The 23,326-nt window shown below is 41.7% G+C and overlaps 4 protein-coding genes across 6 annotated transcripts; 2 read left to right on the top strand and 2 right to left on the bottom strand.

The window, feature by feature from the left end:
• Positions 1–287: 287 nt before the first annotated feature.
• Positions 288–3,030, bottom strand: LOC147143614 (C-reactive protein-like). The gene is made up of 4 exons (XM_086037734.1): positions 2,920–3,030; positions 2,758–2,815; positions 1,972–2,074; positions 288–1,058 (listed from the first exon to the last, which is right to left on the bottom strand). Exons 1-4 carry the CDS (start codon positions 2,971–2,973, stop codon positions 551–553), a joined length of 723 nt encoding a protein of 240 aa, XP_085893860.1. The 5' UTR covers positions 2,974–3,030; the 3' UTR covers positions 288–550.
• Positions 3,031–4,209: 1,179 nt separating this feature from the next.
• LOC147143613 (serum amyloid P-component-like) lies at positions 4,210–6,157 on the bottom strand. Its single transcript, XM_086037521.1, has 4 exons — positions 6,047–6,157; positions 5,805–5,862; positions 5,377–5,479; positions 4,210–4,790 (listed from the first exon to the last, which is right to left on the bottom strand). Exons 1-4 carry the CDS (start codon positions 6,122–6,124, stop codon positions 4,286–4,288), a joined length of 744 nt encoding a protein of 247 aa, XP_085893647.1. The 5' UTR covers positions 6,125–6,157; the 3' UTR covers positions 4,210–4,285.
• A 117-nt stretch (positions 6,158–6,274) lies between these two features.
• On the top strand, positions 6,275–12,811 carry LOC147143612 (26S proteasome non-ATPase regulatory subunit 4-like). Of its 2 annotated transcripts, none has more exons than XM_086037516.1 (10): positions 6,275–6,500; positions 8,041–8,181; positions 8,250–8,385; positions 9,321–9,407; positions 10,572–10,640; positions 10,712–10,927; positions 11,106–11,211; positions 11,937–12,074; positions 12,262–12,317; positions 12,408–12,811. In XM_086037516.1, the coding sequence occupies exons 1-10, from the start codon at positions 6,475–6,477 to the stop codon at positions 12,576–12,578; spliced, it is 1,146 nt and encodes a 381-aa protein (XP_085893642.1). In that variant the 5' UTR covers positions 6,275–6,474; the 3' UTR covers positions 12,579–12,811. The 2 variants fall into 2 exon arrangements, with proteins under 2 accessions (XP_085893642.1, XP_085893643.1); XM_086037517.1 differs by having other exon boundaries at positions 6,284–6,500; positions 8,271–8,385.
• Positions 12,812–13,367: 556 nt separating this feature from the next.
• On the top strand, positions 13,368–23,326 carry znf687a (zinc finger protein 687a). 2 transcript variants are annotated; one of them, XM_086037510.1, is made up of 11 exons: positions 13,368–13,444; positions 14,446–16,065; positions 16,563–16,812; positions 17,118–17,284; positions 17,373–17,557; positions 18,064–18,240; positions 18,316–18,478; positions 18,556–18,774; positions 18,868–18,977; positions 19,240–19,333; positions 20,096–23,326. In XM_086037510.1, exons 2-11 carry the CDS (start codon positions 14,467–14,469, stop codon positions 20,687–20,689), a joined length of 3,558 nt encoding a protein of 1,185 aa, XP_085893636.1. In that variant the 5' UTR covers positions 13,368–13,444; positions 14,446–14,466; the 3' UTR covers positions 20,690–23,326. The 2 variants fall into 2 exon arrangements, with proteins under 2 accessions (XP_085893636.1, XP_085893635.1); XM_086037509.1 differs by having other exon boundaries at positions 20,093–23,326.

Below are 23,326 nucleotides of genomic sequence, written 5' to 3'. Positions count from 1 at the left end.
TTTTCAGTATTGCTGCAGAACCAATTGCCCTCCAAGGGCAAATGAAGAAAATGAACTTGAGAGTTAGATGTATATTGAAGTCAGAGTATAACACGTTAAATACAAAAAAACAAAAGCAAATGTAAGATTACAACTTTGTCACAATAATGTTCAGATGTTCTGGTAGGCTTTTTTGCCGTGTTGCTGCAGAATCAATTGGTCTTCAGGGACAAATGAAGAAATGAAGTTGTAAGTTAAAGACATGATATTAAGCCTAACAAGGAAAGAAACACATATTTGAACAAGTATATTTTTGAAAATTAAATTTATTTTGAAATTACATCTTTATCTGGATAAAAGACATCTTTAGTCTTTGAACTTTTTTCGGGGGGAGACCACCTCTCTACCAAAAAAAAATTTCAACTTCTTGAGAAAAGACAACTTTAGTTCCTACGGCATTTCAGGGTAGCTAAATTTAACTGGTGTTAGGATTACGAGGTCCTTCTGGGGACCCCAAAAATCTTAGAGCCTGCTTCAGAGACTAACGTCGCGTGAATGTGATTTCATGCTTCTACACGAGCTCTTCCTCGACCAAAATGTTGCCAACTATTTCATAGTCGAGGGCTCTCCAGTTGAACACGTTCCCTGGTGTGAAGTTTAAGTCCTCCTCATAACGTTGGATCTCAGCTGGAGAGATGACGTAGTCCCACATGTGAAGTCGAGAGATCATACCGACGAAGGACTGAGTGGCGTCGAATCCTCCCCCGTAATTGTCCTGCTCTTGGCCCAGGACGGTGATCGACTTGCCATTGATGGGCTGCCCCGAGTGGATAAACCTCTTGATGGTGGGTTTGCCATCCACCCACAACTGGGCATTGCCGTTATTAGAGTCCCAGGTGGAGCACATGGTGTGCCAGGTGTTGGGAGGAAAAGACAGGGCCAGGAAGTCCGTGCCGCCGTCCCGAGCATGCATTCTGATGACGTCGTTCGTGTTCATCTTGAAGAGCACAAAGTCATTGCTGATCGCCGGCGTGGCCAGAGAGAATAGGGCGTAGTTCCTACTGAGATCTGTGATGAATCTGAGCAGACGCGCTACAGTTTAGAGACGGCGTGAAGTAAGAATTTACCTGAATATTTATATTTCTATTTAAAGTGGAAATCAACCCAAACACACTTTTTTTCAAGAAAATGTTCCCAGCAGGCCCACTAGTTGAAATACAGCTTTCTGATTCATAGTGCGTTTGTGCAATATGACTTAAGCAGCAAAATCCACCCATCTCAGGGGGCGCGGCCATTTTGTCACTTCTGTCGACTGAAAATGACATCACAACTACCCAGGGTTCAGGGAACGACCAATCACAGTTTTCTAAAGCTGAGCCGTGATTGATCGTTCCCTGAACCCTGGGTAGTTGTGATGTCATTTTCAGTCGACAGAAGTGACAAAATGACCGCCCCCAGAGATGGGTAAAAACTAGTTCATTAACTCTTATTCCACAACCGGAATATTTATCAGAATGCCTTGTTTCAGCTAGTGGACTAGCATAGAACATATTCTTGAAAAAAATAAAGGGGCTTCAACCTGTTTCTTGTCACTCCTAGTTAAAATGTACTAACTAATAGAATTATGTTGTGCATTGTAACTCTACCACACCATTACCTTAAATCCGCTAACTTAATGATAACGCATGACTGGAAGCGACATAGATGGGGTAAAGAATAACATTGGTGATGCAGTGTTATAGCCCTTCAAGCAGTGACTATTTTAACACAATGAGTGGAGAGAACACGTTGACAGATAATACAACAATTCTCACATGCACATATTTTTTTATCCTCTGCTAAAAACAATATTATTGCAGCTTACTGAGGAGTTATGGCCGGCTCCACGTATACCCTATAACTATGTAATTCTTTACATTCTATTTAATTGTTAGTTACATTCATACTAGTGAACGTAAGCAAGCCGAGGGCTGCTGGTGATATCCTGGTTACCTGAGACAGACCGTCACTGCACTCAAGGATGTTTTGGCCGTCATCAGTTTCACATGATCTTTGGCGGTCTCCCTTGGGAAGACAAAGACTTTGCCAGAAAGATCTGCAAACACATCAATATGGATTAAGACATCACTACTGTGGAATTTGAAAGGCAACACACACCATTCAAAGGTTGAGTAATCATCCAGTTTCTATCACAGTGGTTCTCAAACCGGAGCGGGCTTGGTGGCTTTCTTACCAATATTTCTCTTGTGTATGGGCTCTCTTGACCCAAAAAGTTTAACAACCCCTATTCTACAATGTTTGTTCTCATTAGTGTTGATTGGGCAAGAGCCAGTGTACAGTTGGTCACCAGCCAATCACAAGGTACATACAAAGAAGCATTCACAATGGAAGCCCCCAAGCATGGGTATAACTTGACCAAAGCATGGTGAAGGTGCGAGGATAAAAAAATAAAAAAACAGATGTTATTCTACTTTGTCTTTGATACTGTACTATGTTGTCTTTGACAATGCAAGATATCTTGTTGGGGAATGCCAGTTGCATTAGGCAGATGACAGTCTCTTGCCTACTAACGGGTTAAACATTTTCCTCCCCGAGTCTTAAAAAAAAGTTTTGCTTGGTGGAAGCACATTACTGCCCATAGCAATAAACAATGAACAACAGTGAACCCCATTTTTTCATCTTTCTTGCTTAGCCCACTTTTTTGTGTGTGTGTGTGTGGGGGGGGGGGGGGGGGGGGGTTCTGGTTGTGACGCACACAGGTTCCTTCCTAGTTCCTACCTGTGGTTTCTGCGCAACATGATGCAAGCATCAGCATGAAAAACAAGAGTCTTTCCATCTGAAAAGAAGTCAGTATTGCGTCACTCTACTATGCAATCAAATGCATGAAATGTGATGAAATATTTCTACATATTATAGAAAAGCGGAGATAACATGGCTTACCTTGTCTTGATTGTGCCGCTTTGAGTAGACAGATGAGCTCCCTTTTATCAGCATTTAAATGTGATCTTGTTTATGCAATGGATAAGGATTTTGCACTCCTGGACTCATGAGTAAATAAAAGGGGAAGATTTTTAATTGTGCAACATAATGACCTCTGCTCACCTGTGATCCAATGAGGATACGTTCTACAGAAAATGGATCCATGTCACACCATGACCTCTGCACTGTCAGCAAAACACTAAATGGGAAAATCATTTTGTTTTGATTTAGAGTTTTATTTTAGTTTTTTTAATTATAGTGTTCATTTCATAGAGGAACAAATAGATCTGCGTAGAATTAATTTGTACAATGTCCTATTTGTTTTATGGAGTTTACACAGACTGTTGTACAAACAAACAATAGCCAGTTCAGCAGTGAAATCTCAATACGCCCTTACAGAGGCTCTTTGATCAGCTAAAATGAGCATATTTCCAAGGACTTGGTCAAGAGGCAGCCACGGACAAGATGCAAATGCAGTTTGAATTGAGTAATGCATTTGAAACCTTAGCATTTAGTACATGATTTTTTATTTTATTTATACATTGCAAAGTGTGTATACTTTTCAATTTTAAATTGGGTGATATAAATTACAGTGGTAAAATGATAAGTGTATATACAAATCACTGATGCTGGGTGCCATATAAAAGTTTTGGCTGTGGCAGGGCTTTTTATTTTATTTTTTAGAATTACAGAATGTTTTTATATCACTATACTCCAACACATGTACCTCCAATGCCAATAAGACAAAAATAACCCATGTTTCGAGTGGTTTCCACAGTGAATTAAATATCAGGACTTCATTGGTGTTGACTGTGCACAATTTTACCTCAAGGTCAACATACTCAGACCCCCTGAGGGGGAATACCCCCTCGTTTATTACATTTTCTTAAGTTAAACTCAGCTCACGTACAACCAGCTATCATGAGCCAAATTAACAGCTATCCGGCTTTGTGGATTTGTCAACAGAACACTGAAGTGTTGTATGCATGGGGACAGAGCATATATTAGATGTCTTTGGCGACAGCAATTTCTAGAATGAGAATGTTGTGCCCCACCCATTGAATTAAAGAGGATCTACTGTGCATGTTACTCATCTAATAGAAAAATGTTTAAGTCATTTTTCATCTCCAATGTAACCATGACCACCAGCCATGTTGGGGTGGCACCAAAGTATCCTCTGACCTGATGAATGCATGCCTGATTAACCCAAAATAGAGTTCAAAAGTTACCTTCCAGCGACAAAAGAAAAAGTTGGACATTAAAGTCAAAGTTTAATTAAACCATGGACCCAACACATTTGAGAACACACAGAAGCATGAAATCACATTTAAATGACCTCATCATCCACCAAAACTTTGCCAGTGATTTCATAGTCAAGGGCTCTCCAGTTGAACACATTCCCAGGGGTGAAGTTTAAGTCCCGCTCATAGCGTCGGATTTCATTTGGAGAGATGATATAGTCCCACATGTGAAGTCGGGAGATCATGCCGATGAAGGATTGAGAGGCATCGAAACCTCCCCCGTATTGGTCCTGCTCTTGGCCCAGGATGGTGCTAGGCTTGCCACGGATTGGCTGCCCCGAGTGGATGAACTTCTTGACGGTGGGTTTGCCGTCCAACCACAACTGGGCGATGCCATTTACAGAGTTCCAGGTAACGCAAAAGGTGTGCCAGGAGTTGGGAGGAAGAGACAGCGACAGGAAGTCCGCGGCGCCGGTCCGAATGTGAATCCTCATGTTGTCCATCTTGAGCTTGAAGATCACAAAGTCATTGCTGAGCTCTGGTGTGGCCAGAGAGAATAGGGCGTAGTTCCTACTGAGATCTGTGAGGAATCTGAGCAGACACGCCAGAGGTGAGTTCTGGGCTGGACGTAACCAGGCACAAAATACTTGGACTAAAGTTTAAAGCAAAAACCATATTCCAGATTTCAGGATCTGGACCCGTACCAGTCGTTCACAAGTATTTGTACTCTTATTTAAAGGGGAAGTCAACCCAAAAATATTCTAGTGCAAACAGTATTGTGATTAATTTTGCATTTGTGGAATTAAACAAAAGCTGCACATTTTGAATTAATCTCAAGGGCCATTTTTTCCCACTTTCTGTGGATTGAAAATTACTCATCTTGCAAACATATGACCAAACTCAAAACAGATGAGTGTGATCAGTTACCTGAGCAACTGTGATGTCAGTCACCAGCAAGTGGCAAAATGGCTGCCTCTTGCTCAATTCATGTTCTACAAAAGCTGTGCAATCTCTCAGAACACCATGTTGGGGGCACATAGAACATGTAAGGATTTTTGGGTGGGATTTGACTTCCCCATTAAGTACAGGCCGTGTGATCACTTCGGCCTCCTCTGAAGATGAGGACTGAAACTAGCGAATGAAGGCATGCCAAGGGCCATTGGTGATACCCTGTTACCTGAGACAGATCGACACTGCACTGAAGGATGTTTTGGGCGTCATCAATTTCACATGATCTATGGCAGTTCCCCCCGGGAAGACAAAGACTTTGCCAGAAAGATCTGCGCACACACATCAAAAAGGATTAAGACATGACATCTGCGTAGAAAGACACAGATCGACCCATTTGATAAAATCTGAGAAGTTCTCAAATTAGGATTAGACTATCAGGGGTCTACAGAATTTGTTCAGATGTGAATATATTATTCGTGATTTTCAGTTTCAGCCACTAAGGAAAACGTAACTACATGACGAAACCAGATTTTGACACTGATCTAAAATGTATACAAGTCTGATGGAACATCGATATTGACTTAAGCACCACAAATTGTGTTAACCACAACTGTTTAAACCCCACTTTTTGTGTCCCTGTACACAGATTCCTACCTGTGGTATGTGCACAACATGATGTAAGCGTCAGCATGAGAATCAAGAGTTTCTTCATCTGAAAGAAAGTCTGGAATGCATCACTTTACCACACAAATGTGAATTATATTCAAAATACAGTATAGAATATTTTTAATTCCTGAAGTACAGGACTGAATCATACAATTTGGGAAACAAAACGGGTTCCATTCCATGCTCAACACATTACACCATTTAATCAATTTCTGCTTGTAGGAACTCACCACTACAATCCACATGTGATATTGGACAGTAGTCATAGAGTGATGGTATTGGAAACAGATAACTAAATACAGACACATTGATAAGACAACGAGACACACCTGGACAAGATAGGCGTGGCTCGAAAGAGCTGATTGGTTGACACAAGGGGAGCAGTGCTGACAAGAACAGGTGATACAAAGACCTAATGAGCAGACAGGGAAGACACAGGAAAACAAACCAAAAATAATGTACCACATGTTAAACCAGCGGCGGCTGACCAATACCTGTCAACCACCGGGGTGTACTGAATCTTACGAAAGTTGTACATATCTGTATATAATTGTGCACGTTACACGTTATTTTCGAATGGCTTGAGTGAAAACCGCAAAACCAAAACTACATTACCCATCATGCACCTCAACGACGTAGTAAATAAGAGACTTCCAAGATGGTGCTCGAAAGTACTATGGTTTGGTAAGGATACCAAAACACGTTTGAATTTAACCAGTGTAATTTAATGCAACAAGAGAAAAACGTATTTGACATATTGTTAAACCCGCTTCAGTTTCATTGAGACACTAAACGTGTTCGCTCTAGAGAAATATTGTATTTTGGACTTTTCCTGAGTCACTCTCCCAACGCTAGCGCGGAATATAGCAAGCTGAAAAAGATGTTTTTGTGTCACCGACTTCCCATTTTGTACAGTTGCCAATGGCAAACTGATAAGTATTTATTTACGATTACTGAGGAACATTGTTTTTCGATTTTCTGTTGGTCCACGTTTGATTAAAATAAAAGATTTTAAAGCGTGGCATTGGCTACGAGACAGAAGCTAGTGTCATTGTCAAAGTGTCTTATCTTGCTAACAGCATTATTTTTGAACATCAGTGTCCCCATCATAAATACTAAACACTTTTCCAATGCTTTTCACAGAGGGAATCTATAAACATAATGTATTAGTATTGTATGACTAGTATGTATCACATACTTTATACACACTCCAACAATACAAAATGAAATTGAAAATAAAGTACAGCTTATCGCATTGCGAATTTACCTATTCACATCCCCGACGTCTTTTGCTATTTGCTAAAAAAAAATAAAACACATACGTGTGTTTTTGTGCTCCTCCTATAATTCTGAAATGCACATGATGGCCTGACTAAAAGTGTACATTTGTGTTGTTGACTTGTGCTTAAGTGATAGATCTCGATTGAGAGACTAACATCTTTGTATGATGGGTATAGCAGCTAAGTATATCCTGCGTTGTTTGTGGAAGTTATGGAGAGTCTTTGGAAAATGTGCACTCCTGGTGTATTTTTAGGGAATTAAATCTATTGTGTTAGTCAACTATTTTTAAGGGTGATGTTGTAAGATGAAATTTTATCAAATTTTGTGATCGTAATCATTTTTTAATAGAATAAACTATTAATATAGTAAATTAGAAACTCTTTTGCAGCAGTACTCAGTCCCTATCCTTTACAAATAGTAAGAATTTCCTGTAATTTGATAGTTTTGCCTCTGAAGTTGTTAGCACAATACCGTCTTGAGGGTTTGGCATTCCTAGTGCTTGCATTGGTTTTCTTGGGTTACTTTGCCTTCCTCCCACATTGTCAAATCATGAAGACTCCAAATTGTCTATAGGCAGGGCTCTCCATTAACAGTGGCCCGGGGCCACTACGTGACTGTCGGGACACCCAAATGTCATTAACGCTGGTCTGAGTGAGCCAGAGCTAATTTAATAAATTAATTCAATGAAATCAACAGGTTCTAGAAGAAAAAAAACTATTTTCAATTAAATTGATCAATCATCATTGATCCTTTTAACACGCCATGAACATTTTTCCAGCTCACCCATGACCCAAAAGAGGACTGAAAATAGGTGGATGGGTTGCCTGTAACATAAAAAAAATTGTAAAAATTGTTGGGGGGGGGACATTATTGGCTAATATTTTAAATGCTTGCATGTTTCCTGATTTTGATGGCCCTTCTTTTGTTTGCTTGTGCCTTGTAGTGTGGACAACAGTGAATACATGCGCAATGGAGATTTTCTGCCCACGAGGCTGCAGGCTCAGCAGGATGCAGTTAATATTGTTTGTCACTCCAAGACTCGCAGCAACCCCGAAAACAACGTGGGCCTCATCACCATGGCAAAGTGAGCGACACTTCAATTGAATGAGTCTGCTTTTTATTTAAAACTGATGACTGCAATAAGGAAACAAGCGTTGTTTGTGTCCTGCGCAGCAACTGTGAAGTACTGACGACACTGACTCCAGACACTGGGAGGATATTGTCAAAGCTACATGCCGTGCAACCTCGTGGAAACATCAGCTTCTGTACAGGCATCAGAGTAGCACATGTGAGTTTTTTTTAAAATTTTTTTATTGTATAGTATTCTGATGCTTCATCTAAGCCAGTGGTCTCCAACCACCGGTCCACCATTTGGTACTGGCCTCGGCACGTGTATATGTAGATATAATATGACAATACTCACGGGCATATATTCTTTGTCCTCTGTGAGAAACGACAAATAAGAAGAGACTGTTTTTCTTTGTGTATTTATTTTGTAGTATCATACTACCGCTGGTGGCCAAAGGTGCGGACCCCAGAAGGTGTAACATGATGTCAATGGGCATTGAAGCATGAAATCATGATGCACAAACTTTATTTTTTTTTTTTTACATTGTAATTAATTAGGTTATTATTGTATATTTTAAAAAGTAAATTACAGGGATCTGCAACCCGTGGCTCTTTCATCCTTCTCCTGTGGCTCTCTCTTTTGAGAAAATATTCAAGTAGTATTTAATTTAAATTTAAATGAGTGTGTTTGTTTTTCCCAAATGTAATTCTGAATTTGATGGTTGCGGTGGCCTTGTAACATTACAAAAAAAAAATGCTTTGTGCTACATGAACTACCGGTACATTAAAAACAAACGTGTCTCTCTTATCCTCACAGATGTCAGAGTACAATTGTGTGCGAAAACAAAGATGAGGTCTATAGCCATGATGTGCCGATGCTGTACACCGAGAGTCAGAAGCAAAAATCACATTAACTTTAGTTCCCATATTTCATAGTGACATGCTCAATGGGTCAGTTGGTTTTGTTTAGTTTTGTTTTTTTGGCGTTCTTAATGTTTTGATTCTTGTGCCCCGCGACTGGCTGGCGACCAGTTCGGGGTGTAGTCTGCCTTCGCCCATTGACGGCTGGGATAGGCTCCAGCAACTCCCCGCGACCCTATATAGGATAAGCGGTTTGGAAGATGACATGACATGTTTTGATTCTCATCTTTGCAGTTGGCATTGAAGCATAGACAGGGCAAAAACCACAAGATGCGTATCATTGCCTTCGTTGGCAGCCCGGTGGAGGACAATGAAAAAGAGGTGAGCTGTTTTCTTCTGCTGTTGCTTTCTTCACCAATTCCAAACAATGAGCATGTTAAGTATTGATTCTGGGCGACTGTATTGTACATTAAAAGCACAATGGATGGGTTTCAGTCGCACAAATTAACAAATCACAAGTATATTAGTAGTTTTGATAACTGCCGTCTCGCTACAAATAGTTTCCTTGATACTAACAGATGCTGTGCCTCAAGTAATTGCTGTGTGATTTAGAATAAAATGTCTTATCTCAAATACACAAAGTTGGTGTTTGCCACACAATCAAACATGCAGCCAAATAAAGAAAAAGTAAAGAAATAAAAACAACAGACACACACACATGCACACAGTGTGGTGATCGGTGAAATGAAAACAATACGGGACACATCATTGCGGCGTGTGGGACCAAAAGGTATACAACTCAGTTTTTTACATTTATTTTTTCTACCAAATGAGCTCACCGGGCCGGGCCGGGCAGGATCACCGACCCCGCGATACGGCTCCGGACCCAAAGCCAGAAAGTATGTCTATCCTCAAAAGATCATGGCTGTTATCAAGGTTCTTCAGATCTTGCTGATGAGCCGATCATTTAAATCAGGTGTGTTGCAGCAGGGACAGATGGGGAAACAGGCAGGAAAGCGGCACTTGAGGACCGTAGCTGGACATTTCTGGTCTAATGCCAACATCGGGTCAACAAATTCAAAACACAAATGCACATATCCAGCTAATATTTAGCTTATAGCATACACAGCTGCTGCATATACATACATACTGTGCATATACACATACAACATATGGTTTCATAGACTGCTTAGATTTTCTTGCTTGACCTTAAAAATGGACTAGACTAGACTAAAACCTTTTTTGAGTTTTCGTCGACTAAAACTAGACTAAAACTACCACAAATTATTGGCGCCGATATTCTGTGTTTTGACGAATATCGGCAAGGGCCTTTTTTTTTAACATAATCACCGATTTTGATGCCAATATTGTCTTTTTAACGAAGAATGAATATCAGCTCCAAGTATCGGTTATTGGCCGCCTTGACTACTAATAATCGGAATACCCTCCCCCACTATTTAAAGCAGTCTGGAGGTCTATACCTGTTCTGTTTGCCTTAATGTCCTTTAAGTAACAACTTGGTTGATTTTTTTTTTTCCCACCAAGCTGGTCAAAATGGCAAAACGACTGAAGAAAGAAAAAGTGAATGTGGATATCATCAACTTTGGAGAAGAGGTAGTTACAATCACTTTGACGCAACCATTGTGTGCTGTACCACATATGCTCACTGTGATCCTTCTTGACAGGAGATGAACACAGAGAAGCTGACGGCCTTCATCAACACGCTGAACGGTAAAGAGGGCAGCGGCTCCCATCTGGTCACGGTGCCTCCAGGCCCCAGTCTGGCTGATGCTCTGTTATCCTCGCCCATCCTCGCCGGGGAAGGAGGTGCCGTGCTGGGTCTGGGCGCCAGTGACTTTGAGTTTGGAGTGGATCCCAGTGCGGACCCAGAGCTGGCCCTGGTAAGAGAGCAGCACAAAGGGGCCACAGCGTTTCACTGACTTTTCTATGATTTGTGGGCTGATTTTTATAGGGTATTTTAGGATATTTTACTCTCTGTGGAAAAAAAACAAAAAAAACAATATGAGGGGTCCCATTGAATTGATTCAAAGTATCCCTCCGATCGTCGTGATCTTGTAGGCTCTGAGGGTGTCAATGGAGGAGCAAAGACAAAGACAAGAGGATGAAGCTCGCAGAGCCGCTGTTGCATCCGCTGCTGAAGCTGGCATTCCCTCTCCCGTTGACGGTAAAATATAAAAATCCAGAAACTAGAGGTGGAGCCACAAGTGCCACAAGTCGCATGACTTGACTTGAATCAGACTCAGGTGGTCAATTTTAAGACTAGTCTAAAACTTAGGAAAGACTTGACTTGGTATTCATGAGACTCGATGATGATCTTGAAAATCTGCATTTTCAAAATCATCCATGTCTTTTTTTTTTTTTTTAAAGCTTTTTTTTTTTTCCCCCAGTCTCCTATTGAAGTTTTCAGTCGGAATCGCTGACGGAAGCCAGTTTAAAATCAAAGGTGGACCGGCCTATAGGCGGGTACTATCCCCCCAAAAAAAAGGCGAATGACGGACAACGGAAGGGTACCCACGCTGCAGACGGATGATGAATAACAGAGGCTCAATTTTTAGTTAAAATGCCCAGTTCTGGTGTTTTGATACTGAGGCCTAAGTGGCTAAAGTGTGAATATGCGTTTTGACTGAGTAAGCTTGTATGACTTTACCGATTGCATAACTTGACTTCATTAACCCAAGAAATGACTTGACTCTACTTGGTTGAAATTTAACGAGGACTCAGCGTGACCTGCTTATTTTTTGCCACTGTAACTATGGGCTTGTTTGAAACTTAAATGTCACTCCCACTATTTTTTTTTATGTTATGTGCACGCAGGCAATACTCTGCTCCTCACTTCTCAGCTGGGACATACTCAAAACTATTTTCAAGTGTCTTTTCTTTCTGTTGTAGAGTCTGATGACGCTCTTTTAAAGATGTCCGTGCCAAGTACAGACACTGCAGCGCCCGTGTTGCCAGATTTCAGCCGCATGACAGAGGACGAGCAGATCGCATATGCTCTGCAGATGTCCATGCAAGGATCAGCAGCAGGTGAACACTTCCACATCTTCAGAGATCATTTTCACTTGTGTTGTGTCATTAGCGCATCACATATTGTGGAACCTCCAAATTTAAACACAATCCAGTCAAATGTCAGCTTTGTTCAGATGTAACAAAATTTACTATTGATAATTGGAATCATTTTATTCACAGTCAGCACATTTCTATTCTTTTGTAGAGTTTGGTGCTGAAGATATGGACACTGGTGCTGACATGGACTCTGGTGAGACAAAGGTAAATGTTTAAATTTGACTTTTTTTTTTTCCCCAAACAATGTTGGCTTGCACTTTGTTAAAACACATGTGCTATCTGATCCGCATTCAGGATGAAGAGGACTATGATGTGATGCAGGATCCGGAGTTCCTTCAGAGCGTCCTGGAGAACCTTCCTGGCGTTGACCCCAATAATGAGGCCATCCGTAACGCCATGGGGTCCCTGGCCGCACAGACTGGCCCTAAACCTGAAAATAAGAAAGATGAGGAGAAAAAGAAATGATACAGCAGATCAAGGGAGGAGTTTGTTATAGGATCAATTAACAACACCGTGATCGTGTTTCGCTTTTGTTTGACCATTTTCATGTTGCTGTCTAAATGTTACCTTTGACCTTAAGTTTCCATTATTCATTCCCCCTCGTTTTTCCCCAGATGCCAAATTTGTTTGTTTGAATCTTTTGTGAATACATAGTCTCAATTTAAATGCTTAATAAATTTACACAATCCTAAATGGCACATTGTTGTATAATTTGTGACTTTATAGCTACAATTCTGTTGGAGATATGTTGTTCACAGTGCATATATCTGAAGCTCAATTATTTATCTGTAATGACAAACCCCATGAATGACAAGTGATGTAATTTTTCTTCATTTTAAATGCCAATTGTGGATAGGAAGACCTTTAGTTACAAATATCTGAAATGTTTTTACGGGGCAAAAGTGATATCTGTAATACGTGTTCAAAGTAGCTGGGCTTGCCATAGTAACGAGCCTGTTTTGACAAAATAAAGAGTAGAAGGTACAGATATCTGTTTTAAACATAGGGAGTAAAAGTTAACGCGTCATAAAATTCAATATACGGTAAGTTGGGGGAACTAAAATTTCTCGGTAGTAATTAAATCTAAAGTAAACTAACGACGTATTTGTATTTCGTTGCTTCACACCACTGACCAAACAATAGTTACACTGTTGAGTTGAGCAGAAAGCATTACTGGGAATTTAGAAAACATAGTAACAATTTGACTATACTAACAAATTTAAACTTGAGCAAAACGTGTAGTACTAACGTTCCGTAATTTCGGTCGCGCGACGTGGTGACGTAAGACTTGCGCGACGGAGCGGAAAGTCAGGATTGAACTACGCTCGCTGGTAGGTAACTAGCTACATTACATTAGAGTCTTGTACGAATAATATACATAAGGAGTACACCTATAACATACAATAAACACAGCACATTTTGCACATTAGCTGATTGTGTCGCTCATAAAGCCTTTTCCGACTTTTGTCGTACCAATGCTAGCATGGCCAGCTAGCCGTGACGTGCTAAATTTGAGCTGTTAGCCGAAGGACCCACTTGTTGAATAATCACTTGGAACGGAAAGCATCTGCAGAAAGCTACTTTACAAATTGTTGCTGTGAATGAAACTGACAACTATTAGTTTACGTGCGCCATTCGACCTCACCAAACACAGCAAAACATTTTGTGTCGCCAGTTGCAGAGTTTACAGGATGTTTAGTTAACCCTTAAATCCGGTTTGGGTCAAATTTGACCCGTTTTGATAATGTACCGCAAGGAAAACACCCTAAATGGCATTCTTTAACTGTGAAATTTGATGGCTTTTCCACAGTGACCCAAAATAAACGGAAATATACATTTTTAATGTCATTCTTTCGTACAGGTGTTTCAAAGTATCTGACTGTCTGTCCACAGAGGCTGTTCTGTGTCAGAGTTGTCACGCGATTTTAAAAGATTCACCTGTATGTGTTAAATCAAGGGAAATGATGTTTAAATTTGAAAACGTAAATCTACATGATAACAGCGTTCAAGAGGGAGAAACAGTGACCAAGTAAAACAGCATAACAATGATACATACTAAACGAGGAATAGATTTCAGAGGTTAGACACAGGCGTGAGATCTGCACCTGCAAAACCAAGTACCCCCTCCACCATAGAAAATAAAAGTACCCTTTTCTCCTGTTTGTTTATGAATGTCAGGCAGACTCAATACCTCTTTTAAATGATTTAGATTTCACATTTGTGTATATCTCAACAGTTATGATGATATTCTTGACATACAATGATGTGCATGGAAAATTAACAAAGCTCCTTTCCAATTGACTTATGCCTAACTCTTGTTTTGCCTTGTCAGGTTTTAAGCTGCACATGGGCAATGGGGGACGTGAAGACCCCAGACTTTGATGATTTGCTGGCAGCGTTTGATATTCCTGACATAGATGCCATCCAGTCTAGTCCAGAAGAGGACGAGGTGTCTACCAATGAAAGAAAAAATGTATCCCACCCGGGGTCCCATGCCTTGCACACTGACCCCCCTGCTGTCAGTGTTATAGTGATGAACACTGTGCGACCCTGTGAAGATGATGATGGGAAAAAAGACAGCTCTACAAGCAGTCCTATAGACTCTCATGTCAAGATAAATGACACTACTGCCCAGATTGCCAATGGCTTTAATGGATCTGCTGCTAGTGACCAGCAAGGATCCAATGCAACACCGCGGCAACAGCATTCACCACTGAAGTTGAATGATGAAAATGAAGGGAATGCGATGGAGGTTGGATCGGTCAGGAACCTGATTGAAGATGTGATCAGTTTGAAGCCCCAGCCACAACTGGAGTCCACTCAATTGTCTGTGCCTTCCTCTCCGCTGTCTGGCTTGCCTCAGAAGGAGGAAGCACACCTTCTCCCTCTTATGCCGTCGTCCCCATTATCACACAACGGAGGTGTTTGCACGAAGAACTCCTCTCACTTGGATGAGGATGACTCTGAACCAGACTTGGGAAGCCCACTGGTGATCCACGAAAGCCCAGAATTTGTCATGCCGTCGCCTCCGAAATTGAAACACAGCGTCAGACATCAACCTGAACTGTGTGTCTCCCCCGAGGCCACCTCATGCACTCTAGAAACCTTGACTGAGCAGGAAAAGCCTGTTTCCCTCGCATCTCCGCAGCCGCCAGAGGTTCCTCAGAACTGTCATTTGGCACCGGTACAAGACGAGAAATACCCAGAGCATGTGATTGATGAGAGGGACTCACCAGAGAGTCCGCCACCCAGTGAGACGGGCCTCCCGTTTCCCAGTAGAATCCCTGAGTTGGAGAACCACAAGGACATGGACAGCAAGCCAAGCCAAGAGGACAGACCTAATGACAGCAGAAAGACTGCAGGAGATGGTCAAATTGTAAATGAGGAGTTGTCTTCTGACAATATGTCTGCTAAAACAGAACCGTCTGAATTTTTGCCCCTCAAAGTCAAAATCAGAGTACCTGCAGGGAGTTTAACGAAGACGACGCTTAAAAGAGGTCCAAGAGCCAATTCTAAAGGTGGAGAATCTTCCAAATCTTCACCAAAGGCTCATAATCCAAGACCTAAGAGGGGGGCTTCTCAGCAGTCTCGAGCAGGGCTTCCAGAAATGACAGTCAAAGAAAAACGTTCAGTGGCCATCAAACCTAAATCTTCCGCGGCCGTTGTTAGTGTTGCCAAAACCACACCTCTTCCTTCCATGACCGCCTCAACAACTGGAGCCGTTGGCGTCAACCTGCGCTGCCTAGGTCAGAAGACGCTCCAGAGTTCCCCTCAAGGCAGCAGCCGACCTGCCTCCATAGTCAACAGCGGCGGGGCCATCATATCCAAGAGCCAGACCAACCTGGTGGAAAGCTTCAACAAGATTCTCACCAATAAGAACCTGCTGCCCAGCTACAAGCCTGACCTGAGCTCCCCGCCTCCTGCTGAGTGGGGCCTTCCTTTGCCCGCTCAGGTAACGCTGACAAACTCCACAGCTTGGTGACACATAGGGTTGATAAAAAAAATACAAATAAAAAAAGATTAAAAAGAATCAAATTAAAAAAAGATAATAACAATTTGAATATTAAAGTTAAAATCAGATTTTTAAAAAATGTAAATTAATTGTCTTATTTTAATCAATTAATTAACGTATTCTGAAATTGATTTCTTAGCGAGTTGTTCCAGTTGTTCATATACACACCTGTACAAGTTTGAATACAAGCAATAAATATGTAATCCTGATCATGCAATAGCATGCAACCATATTTAAATAGAACATTTGAATTAAAAAAAGTAAAGTGAATTCATTTTTATTAGGCTTGACTTAATTATTTGGGGGTTCAATTTAAATCATGATTTAAATCAAACAGCCCGATTGCCAGTTTTAAGCCTGTAATGATTAACGCTGGATGACATTTTTTACATGAACCCCACTCATGATGTCACAACATGCCCCTAACCTTTTTACAGGGTTACCGCTGTCTGGAGTGCGGCGACGCCTTCGCCCTGGAGCACAGTCTGGCCCGCCACTACGACCGGCGTTCGCTGCGCATCGAGGTGACGTGCAACCACTGCGCCAAGCGGCTGGCCTTCTACAACAAGTGCAGCCTCCTTTTACACGCCCGTGAGCACAAGGAGCGAGGCCTGATCATGCAGTGCTCGCACCTGGTCATGAAACCCGTGCCCTTGGAGCAGATGATAAGACAGATTGAGCTCAATGGTCAGTGGGCAGCATTTCTGCAATGTTTGTTTTCTGATCATGTTTGCTTTTTGATGTTGCGTTGCATGGTACCTCTGAATTCAAATGACCCTCAGACTGAAGCACTCGGGGAAAAATACGCTTTTAAAATTGAGTTTAAAAAAACAACATGATGGCGACAGTTCAGCCTTGTAAATGATGAATTCACTTTGCACGATTTCCTATGGGAATAATTGATTTTAAAATGAAGCATGTCGACCAGCATCTTGGAATGGCTTATATTTGAAACGAGCTGCCATTGCATACACTGTCATCATCTGTTTTAGGACAGTCCACCCTCCAGACCAAAGCGCAGCCACAGCAAGTGTCCCCTAACAAGAAATTCGACACAGTGCAGCACATCGGTAATAAATGTCCAGAATGCCAGACTCAGTTCAGCAGCAAAAAGGAGGTGATCCAGCATTTCCAAGAAATCAAACAACCTGAAAGCACAGTGAGTCATTTGTGCACATTTTGTTTCCTCTTGAATTGCACACATAAGCTCTGACTTCTTTTTTTTTTTTTCTTTTCTTCCTCTCCAGCCATGCACGGAATGCTCCCCTCCGATGCTGCTACCCAACGCCTGCAGCGCGGCAGCTCATCAACGCATCCACCAAGGCAGTCCGCCCTGCGTCTGCCCCGAGTGCGGCGGCACCTCCAAGCAGGAAGTCTTCCAGTCGCATCTGGATCACGCTTGTTTGCACTTTTCACGACGCATCGGGTACAGGTATGTCATCGGCCCACGCTGTCTTTTCAGTTAATCTTTGTAATATACAATATACCAAAGTGAAAAAATGTGAGTAATTTGATGCCCCTCCTCCTTCTCCAAAATGCTTATAACTGCCAATGTTAGTGGTTTAAATTATGTTTCCACAAACTTTGATCCCAAAACACTTCAATATCATTTCAAAGTCATCTTACAACTTTACCCTAAAGACCTTTTCACACTACACTTAGCAGTGTGCAGCATGTAGCGAAGCTAGGCGGCGCGGCAGGGGCAACGCACCTCGAATTAAAAAAAAAAAAAGTTCTATTCTAGAGCTGCGGCGCTGTGACATCAGACAAGCGCGTCCAATAGAAGAGGAGCTAGCAGAGTGATCTACTATTTCCATGACTATTACCACTAGCCGATAAGCAAGGAGGAGGGAATAATTTTCCACTATCATCCATTATTGTTTGGCCTTGACAGTGAGTCTGACTTGGATTGAGCGCTCTTGTTTTTGTTCTGTGCAGATGCTCTAGTTGCCTGGTGGTGTTTGGAGGGCTGAATTCGGTGAAGGCTCACATCCAACAGGCCCACTGTGACATTTTCCACAAGTGCCCCAGCTGTCCCATGGCCTTCAAATCCGCGCCCAGCGTACAAAGCCACATCAGCACGCAGCATCCCACGTTAGCCGATGGCCAGGCCATGTATGCCGCACACAGACAGCTTATACGTCTGCACACTGAATGTCCCTCTAACAGCACCTTTATTGTTTCTCACAGGTTGATCTACAAATGTGTCATGTGTGACACGGTTTTCACGCACAAGTCCTTGCTGTACGTCCACTTTGACACACATTTAACCACTCAAAAGGTTCACGTATATAAATGTCCAGAGTGCACCAAGATGTTTCCTCAGAGAAGTGTTCTAATGGAACATTTCAAGGTACACTCATGCTTATTATTAGGGTAATTCATCACTTGTCACTTTTTAAGCCGTATTTCTTCTTTCTTATTCTGTAGAGCCACAAGACATTCAAGCAAGAATTAGCTTCCGCCGCAGCTGCTGCTATTTCGTGTCCTCAGCCTGCAGTCAAGATCGAAAGTTCAGATGGGGAAGACGGCGAGGTGGAATTTAACGCAGAGACGACCGCCACCACAGGGTGGAAGTGCGTTCACTGCCACGAATGCTACACTGACTCGGAAGAGTTCATCAACCATATGGCTAAACAACATGGCAAGGTTGGAAAGCTAAGATGATTTGTTTTCATTCAGTGGGTTCCAGTCAGACAGCAGTTTTTTTTCCCCCATGTCATCATGTGTGTGTGCTTTTAGATCTTGAAGAACTTTCCTTGTAACAAATGTGAAAGCTCCTTCTCCTCCGCATCCAGTCTGAGACGTCACGTCCGCGACAAACACAAGGTCGCGAGTCGCTTCCGCTGCCAGTGAGTGACGCGCCGCTGCCACACATACAAGCCATCGTCCATGTCAGGGCTTCCCCGGTTGTAAAAAAAATGGCATTTGGCAAAAATAATTATGCTCAAATTTCAGTATTCATGACCCACTTTCTCCTCCAAATGATGTTGTATGGGATAAGAGAGCATTTTCTATTGTTGTGGGGCATAGAAATGTCATTATGTACAGTAGTTCATTTTTTTCCTTTGAACTCCCATTAATCCGTACCTTGAACATTTTTTGTGCTTGTAGGTTCTGTAGGGGCAGCAAAAAAACATTCAGCAGTAGAGCGATGTTGGACAAACACGTCCAGCTTCGACACAGCGCGGAAGCCTTGAGCCAGGAGGTAAGCCGGTTCTCCACTCACACAATATTCTTTTCATGTTCAGTTTAGATTGACTATGTCAGAAAATTTGAAATTGAAAAAATGTATATGTCTTTGTGGTTGTAGTTGAGTGATGTAAAATAGCTCATGTTTTGAGGTTAGCTCCTCTCACAATCCAAATAAGGTAACCAACATTTTAAGAACTTGCAATGTGGTATTTTCATTTCTACGCAAATGCAAACTACAACCTCATTAATAAAAAAAAAAAGTTAATAGAAAAAGGCCAATCTGTCTGTTGTAGAAATCAAATGTGGCACTTGAGTTTACCCGCCCCTGCCATAGACTCTTAAATTTTAAAATCTATATTTGCAAAGAATTTGCCGAACATGTAATTAAAAAATTGCTCACTAGCGAAATTAAGGTAATATCTCACCTTAATTAAGATTTTATGAGAATTACGGTGGGGAGCATGAGGGGACTAGTTTTCATGCACCTTATGAGTTTACACTAGACACGAATTGGCTTTTATTCGTCCTCCAATGGGCACTTTCCAAATTTTAGTTAGGCGTTTCATTAAAGTAAGATCATGTCAATTTGAATGAAGTTGGCCTTAAAAAGATCCTAAGAGATGTTTAAATTTGACTTCCTTAAGATTACAGTTGAATACTTCCTGATCAAACAAAAGTGTGCATTATCCTTGTAAAGGCAGCTTGTTTGAAGCAGTTCTACCTCATAAGGTGTCCGTGAGTGTATTTTGAATGTAAAACGGCGTCTTCTTAGCAGGGAGGCACAGATGAGGCCGACAGCTCCTCGGAACACGACGGCTCTTTATTGACTCGTCGTAAACGCCGAGCAGCCGCCAAGCCTGAACACTATGAAGAGTACGCTCCCTTAAAAAAGTTAAAATCGTCCTCCGCGCCTGCCCCCTACTCTCCCCCCGAGTCCGGGTTCCGCTGCGCCCCCTGCGGCTTCACCACGGAAGACCAGGCCACGTTCCAGGCGCACATTAGCCAGCATCGAGTGGCGGCGGAGGGCGGCGGGCAGCAATGCTCTCAGTGTGGCGCCTGCTTCACTTCGACCAAGGCGCTGGCACGCCACCTCTTTATCACCCACAAGGTCCGAGAGGCGTTCGCTGACCAACATCAAGCCCAGAGCGGGGGCGCGGCGTTGTCTCCCGTTAACAGCAAGAAGCCCGATGAGAATTCTCTCGGCTGCCCTGCGTCGCCCTCCTCGCAAACTCACGGCCAGGAAGATGATGACACGTTGAACTGTAAAGTGTGCGGCAAACACTTTGACAAAGCCGCGGATCTCAACACGCACTTCAGAACTCACGGCATGGCTTTTATCAATGCAAGAAACACGGGAAAACCAACCTAGTGTGAGTAGACCTTCACAATGTGCCTTATTATTATTATTATTATATTGAGGATTTTTGGTTCAGCGCATCCATGGCCAAAACAGGAAACCTCATTTCTGAAATATGATAGCTTCAAATTTCCCCAGCGAACCTTATCACAGCTTTTGTTTTGACTTACATGTCACAACAAAGGGTGGGATTATATTGCAGACACCAAAGTAAGATGCGCTAATCAGAAAATCCTGCAGATCGTAGGTTTTGCGTTTTGGTCATTGGTATGCAATTTAACCAGATATGGCACAAATTGTTGTCATGTGAACATAAAACAATCACAGATGATTCTCATAAGCCTTAACCTTCTACGTGTGACACTCAGGATATGAAATGCAGTGGAACCTCCAACGTCAAACACAATCTGTTCCATGATGCTGGTTGACTTTCAACTAGCTATTCTAATTTCAAAACAACTTTTTACCTAATAAAAAAAATACAGGGGGTCTTCTGTTTACTAGATTTCTAGAGAGTAGATCTAAAACAATCAGATGAAAAACATACACACAAATAAGCCAAAGATAAAGCAAAAAAAAAAAAAGATTGCTTCAGATGCTCTCTGTACTTAAGCCTCACGTATTTGGTAATTTGAATTGCTAGTTCAAAATTTAGGTTGAACTCGACCCATTGGCTTGTTCCACTTTGGGGGTTCCACTACAATGCTGCCTTCTGTATGCAGAAATTAAGCTTGAATGTGTTGAGAACCACCTCCCACTAGACAAAGCCTTCATCTCATTCACTGACAGACATTTTCAGACCCTCTTTTACCTTAACATTTGAAAAAAATATATAAATATGTTCCTGGAATTGAATGGCTGGACTGTGAAAAGACAAATTTGTCAATGGCAGTGAATGAGTTAATGTAGGGAACTATTGCACATTAACAGCAAACCACTATTCACTGTGGTGGCCGCGGAGAGCAAAAATCCACAAGTAGCAAAGCTAATGTGAATGTCTTACAGTTATACAGCGAAGACGATTTGGGTCAGTAGTCTTTAACAAAAATGGATGGATGAAAACCAAACCATGAATATACCGTGCACGCAATCACTGTACACGAGGGAATGTGGAGCAGCTGTGCGTTAGCTAGTTTTAGCTCGCGCACACACAAACCCCCCCCCCTCAGGAATTCTCAGAAAACACTCCGAGTGCATACAAAGAGTTTCACCCAAATTGTGCTGTGATTCATGACGGTGCTTAAGATTACTGGAACAATGAAATGGCCTTCCTCTGTGACACCTGAATGTCTCGTTTGTTGCAGTTAGGCACAGTTGTGTTTAAGATGGCCCATCATCTAAAAGTTCTGCTAACACGTACAAATGTTTTATGTAGTAGGTCAGAAAACACATAAATGGTTTTCTGTCCAGGTAGTACAATAGATTCATATTTACAGTGGATCCTTCAAAGTTCACCACAATCCGTTTGTCGACATCCTGAAAGATTGCAAGCGATATTTTAGTCAAGTCCTTCACTGCTGTTGACGGCTATAGACGTCAAAAACTATGCTGGCAGTGAATGAGTTAGTTAACGTTCTTAATTATCATAATTGACTACTCTTGCCTATTATGTGACTTAGACAGCGTGAACTTGAAATAGGCATTTTGTCACACATATATTAAAATTCATAAAAAGCTTTATAGTAGCACTCACACTTAACCGTGACATGTGGCAGATGTGTGACAATGAGTTCCTTTGAGGTGATTTTCTTCACATTAACTTGTAACCCAACCTAAAAAACAAGATGACTTTGCATGCCATTCTTCTTTTATCATTGAGGTCAAACTGGTTGTATTGTAGTGATCAGCCTGGAGCGACGCATCACAAAAAAGCCAAAGGCAAAATTTCAAATTGTTACTTTGGAGGATCCACTGTAGTTAGAAAGTAGACTGCTGACTTCCAATGTTTATCTTCCGTTGAAAGTGAAACTGAAACAAACATTCAAAAAAGGGTTCCTCTCTGCAAGTTCACTAGTGCAGTGTTTACCAACCTTTTTTGAGCCAAGGCACATATTTTACATTCAAAACATACACGACCGGACAAAAACGTCACCAAAAGTACTTGCAGTTTATATATTTTTTCATGTCAATTTACTCACAAACCTCAATTGTTCTGTCACTATATGTCACTGACATAGATGGACAAAATTCACATCTCACACTCGTGTTTGGGAATTACTGCACTATTGTGTCAACTTCATGTTGATGCTTCAGTTGATTTAGTACTGCTTTGAACGGTCAGTTATCACTTGTGTTCCGTGTTAGTTGTAAACCAATTGCATCTCAAAGCCTTCAAAAAGGATAATGTGACTTGTGAATTATATTTAAAATGTTTGCTATAGAGTGCTGTTTAAAATAGCTGCGTGTTATATATCTTTCTTAGGGCAGAAGAGAGTTCAGGTGATCGCAATCAATCACTTGGTGGCCGTCAGCAGAGCTTATTTTTTATATATTTGTCTGAAACGTTTTTCCTTTAATGCGCTGTTATTGTTAGCGTAGCAAGCTGTTTGTGATCAATGAGTCTCAGGTGAGCAATCAATGCTTTCGCTAGGTTTTGATTTACATGCTCAAATGTTTATAGAGAAAAAGAAATAAAAATGTGGCACATTG

The sequence above is a fragment of the Filicampus tigris genome, chromosome 8 (assembly GCF_054856515.1).
Source record: "Filicampus tigris isolate MCC_2025a chromosome 8, RoL_Ftig_1.0, whole genome shotgun sequence".
NCBI lineage: Eukaryota > Metazoa > Chordata > Actinopteri > Syngnathiformes > Syngnathidae > Filicampus > Filicampus tigris.
This window is presented reverse-complemented; position numbering and strand designations above follow the sequence as displayed.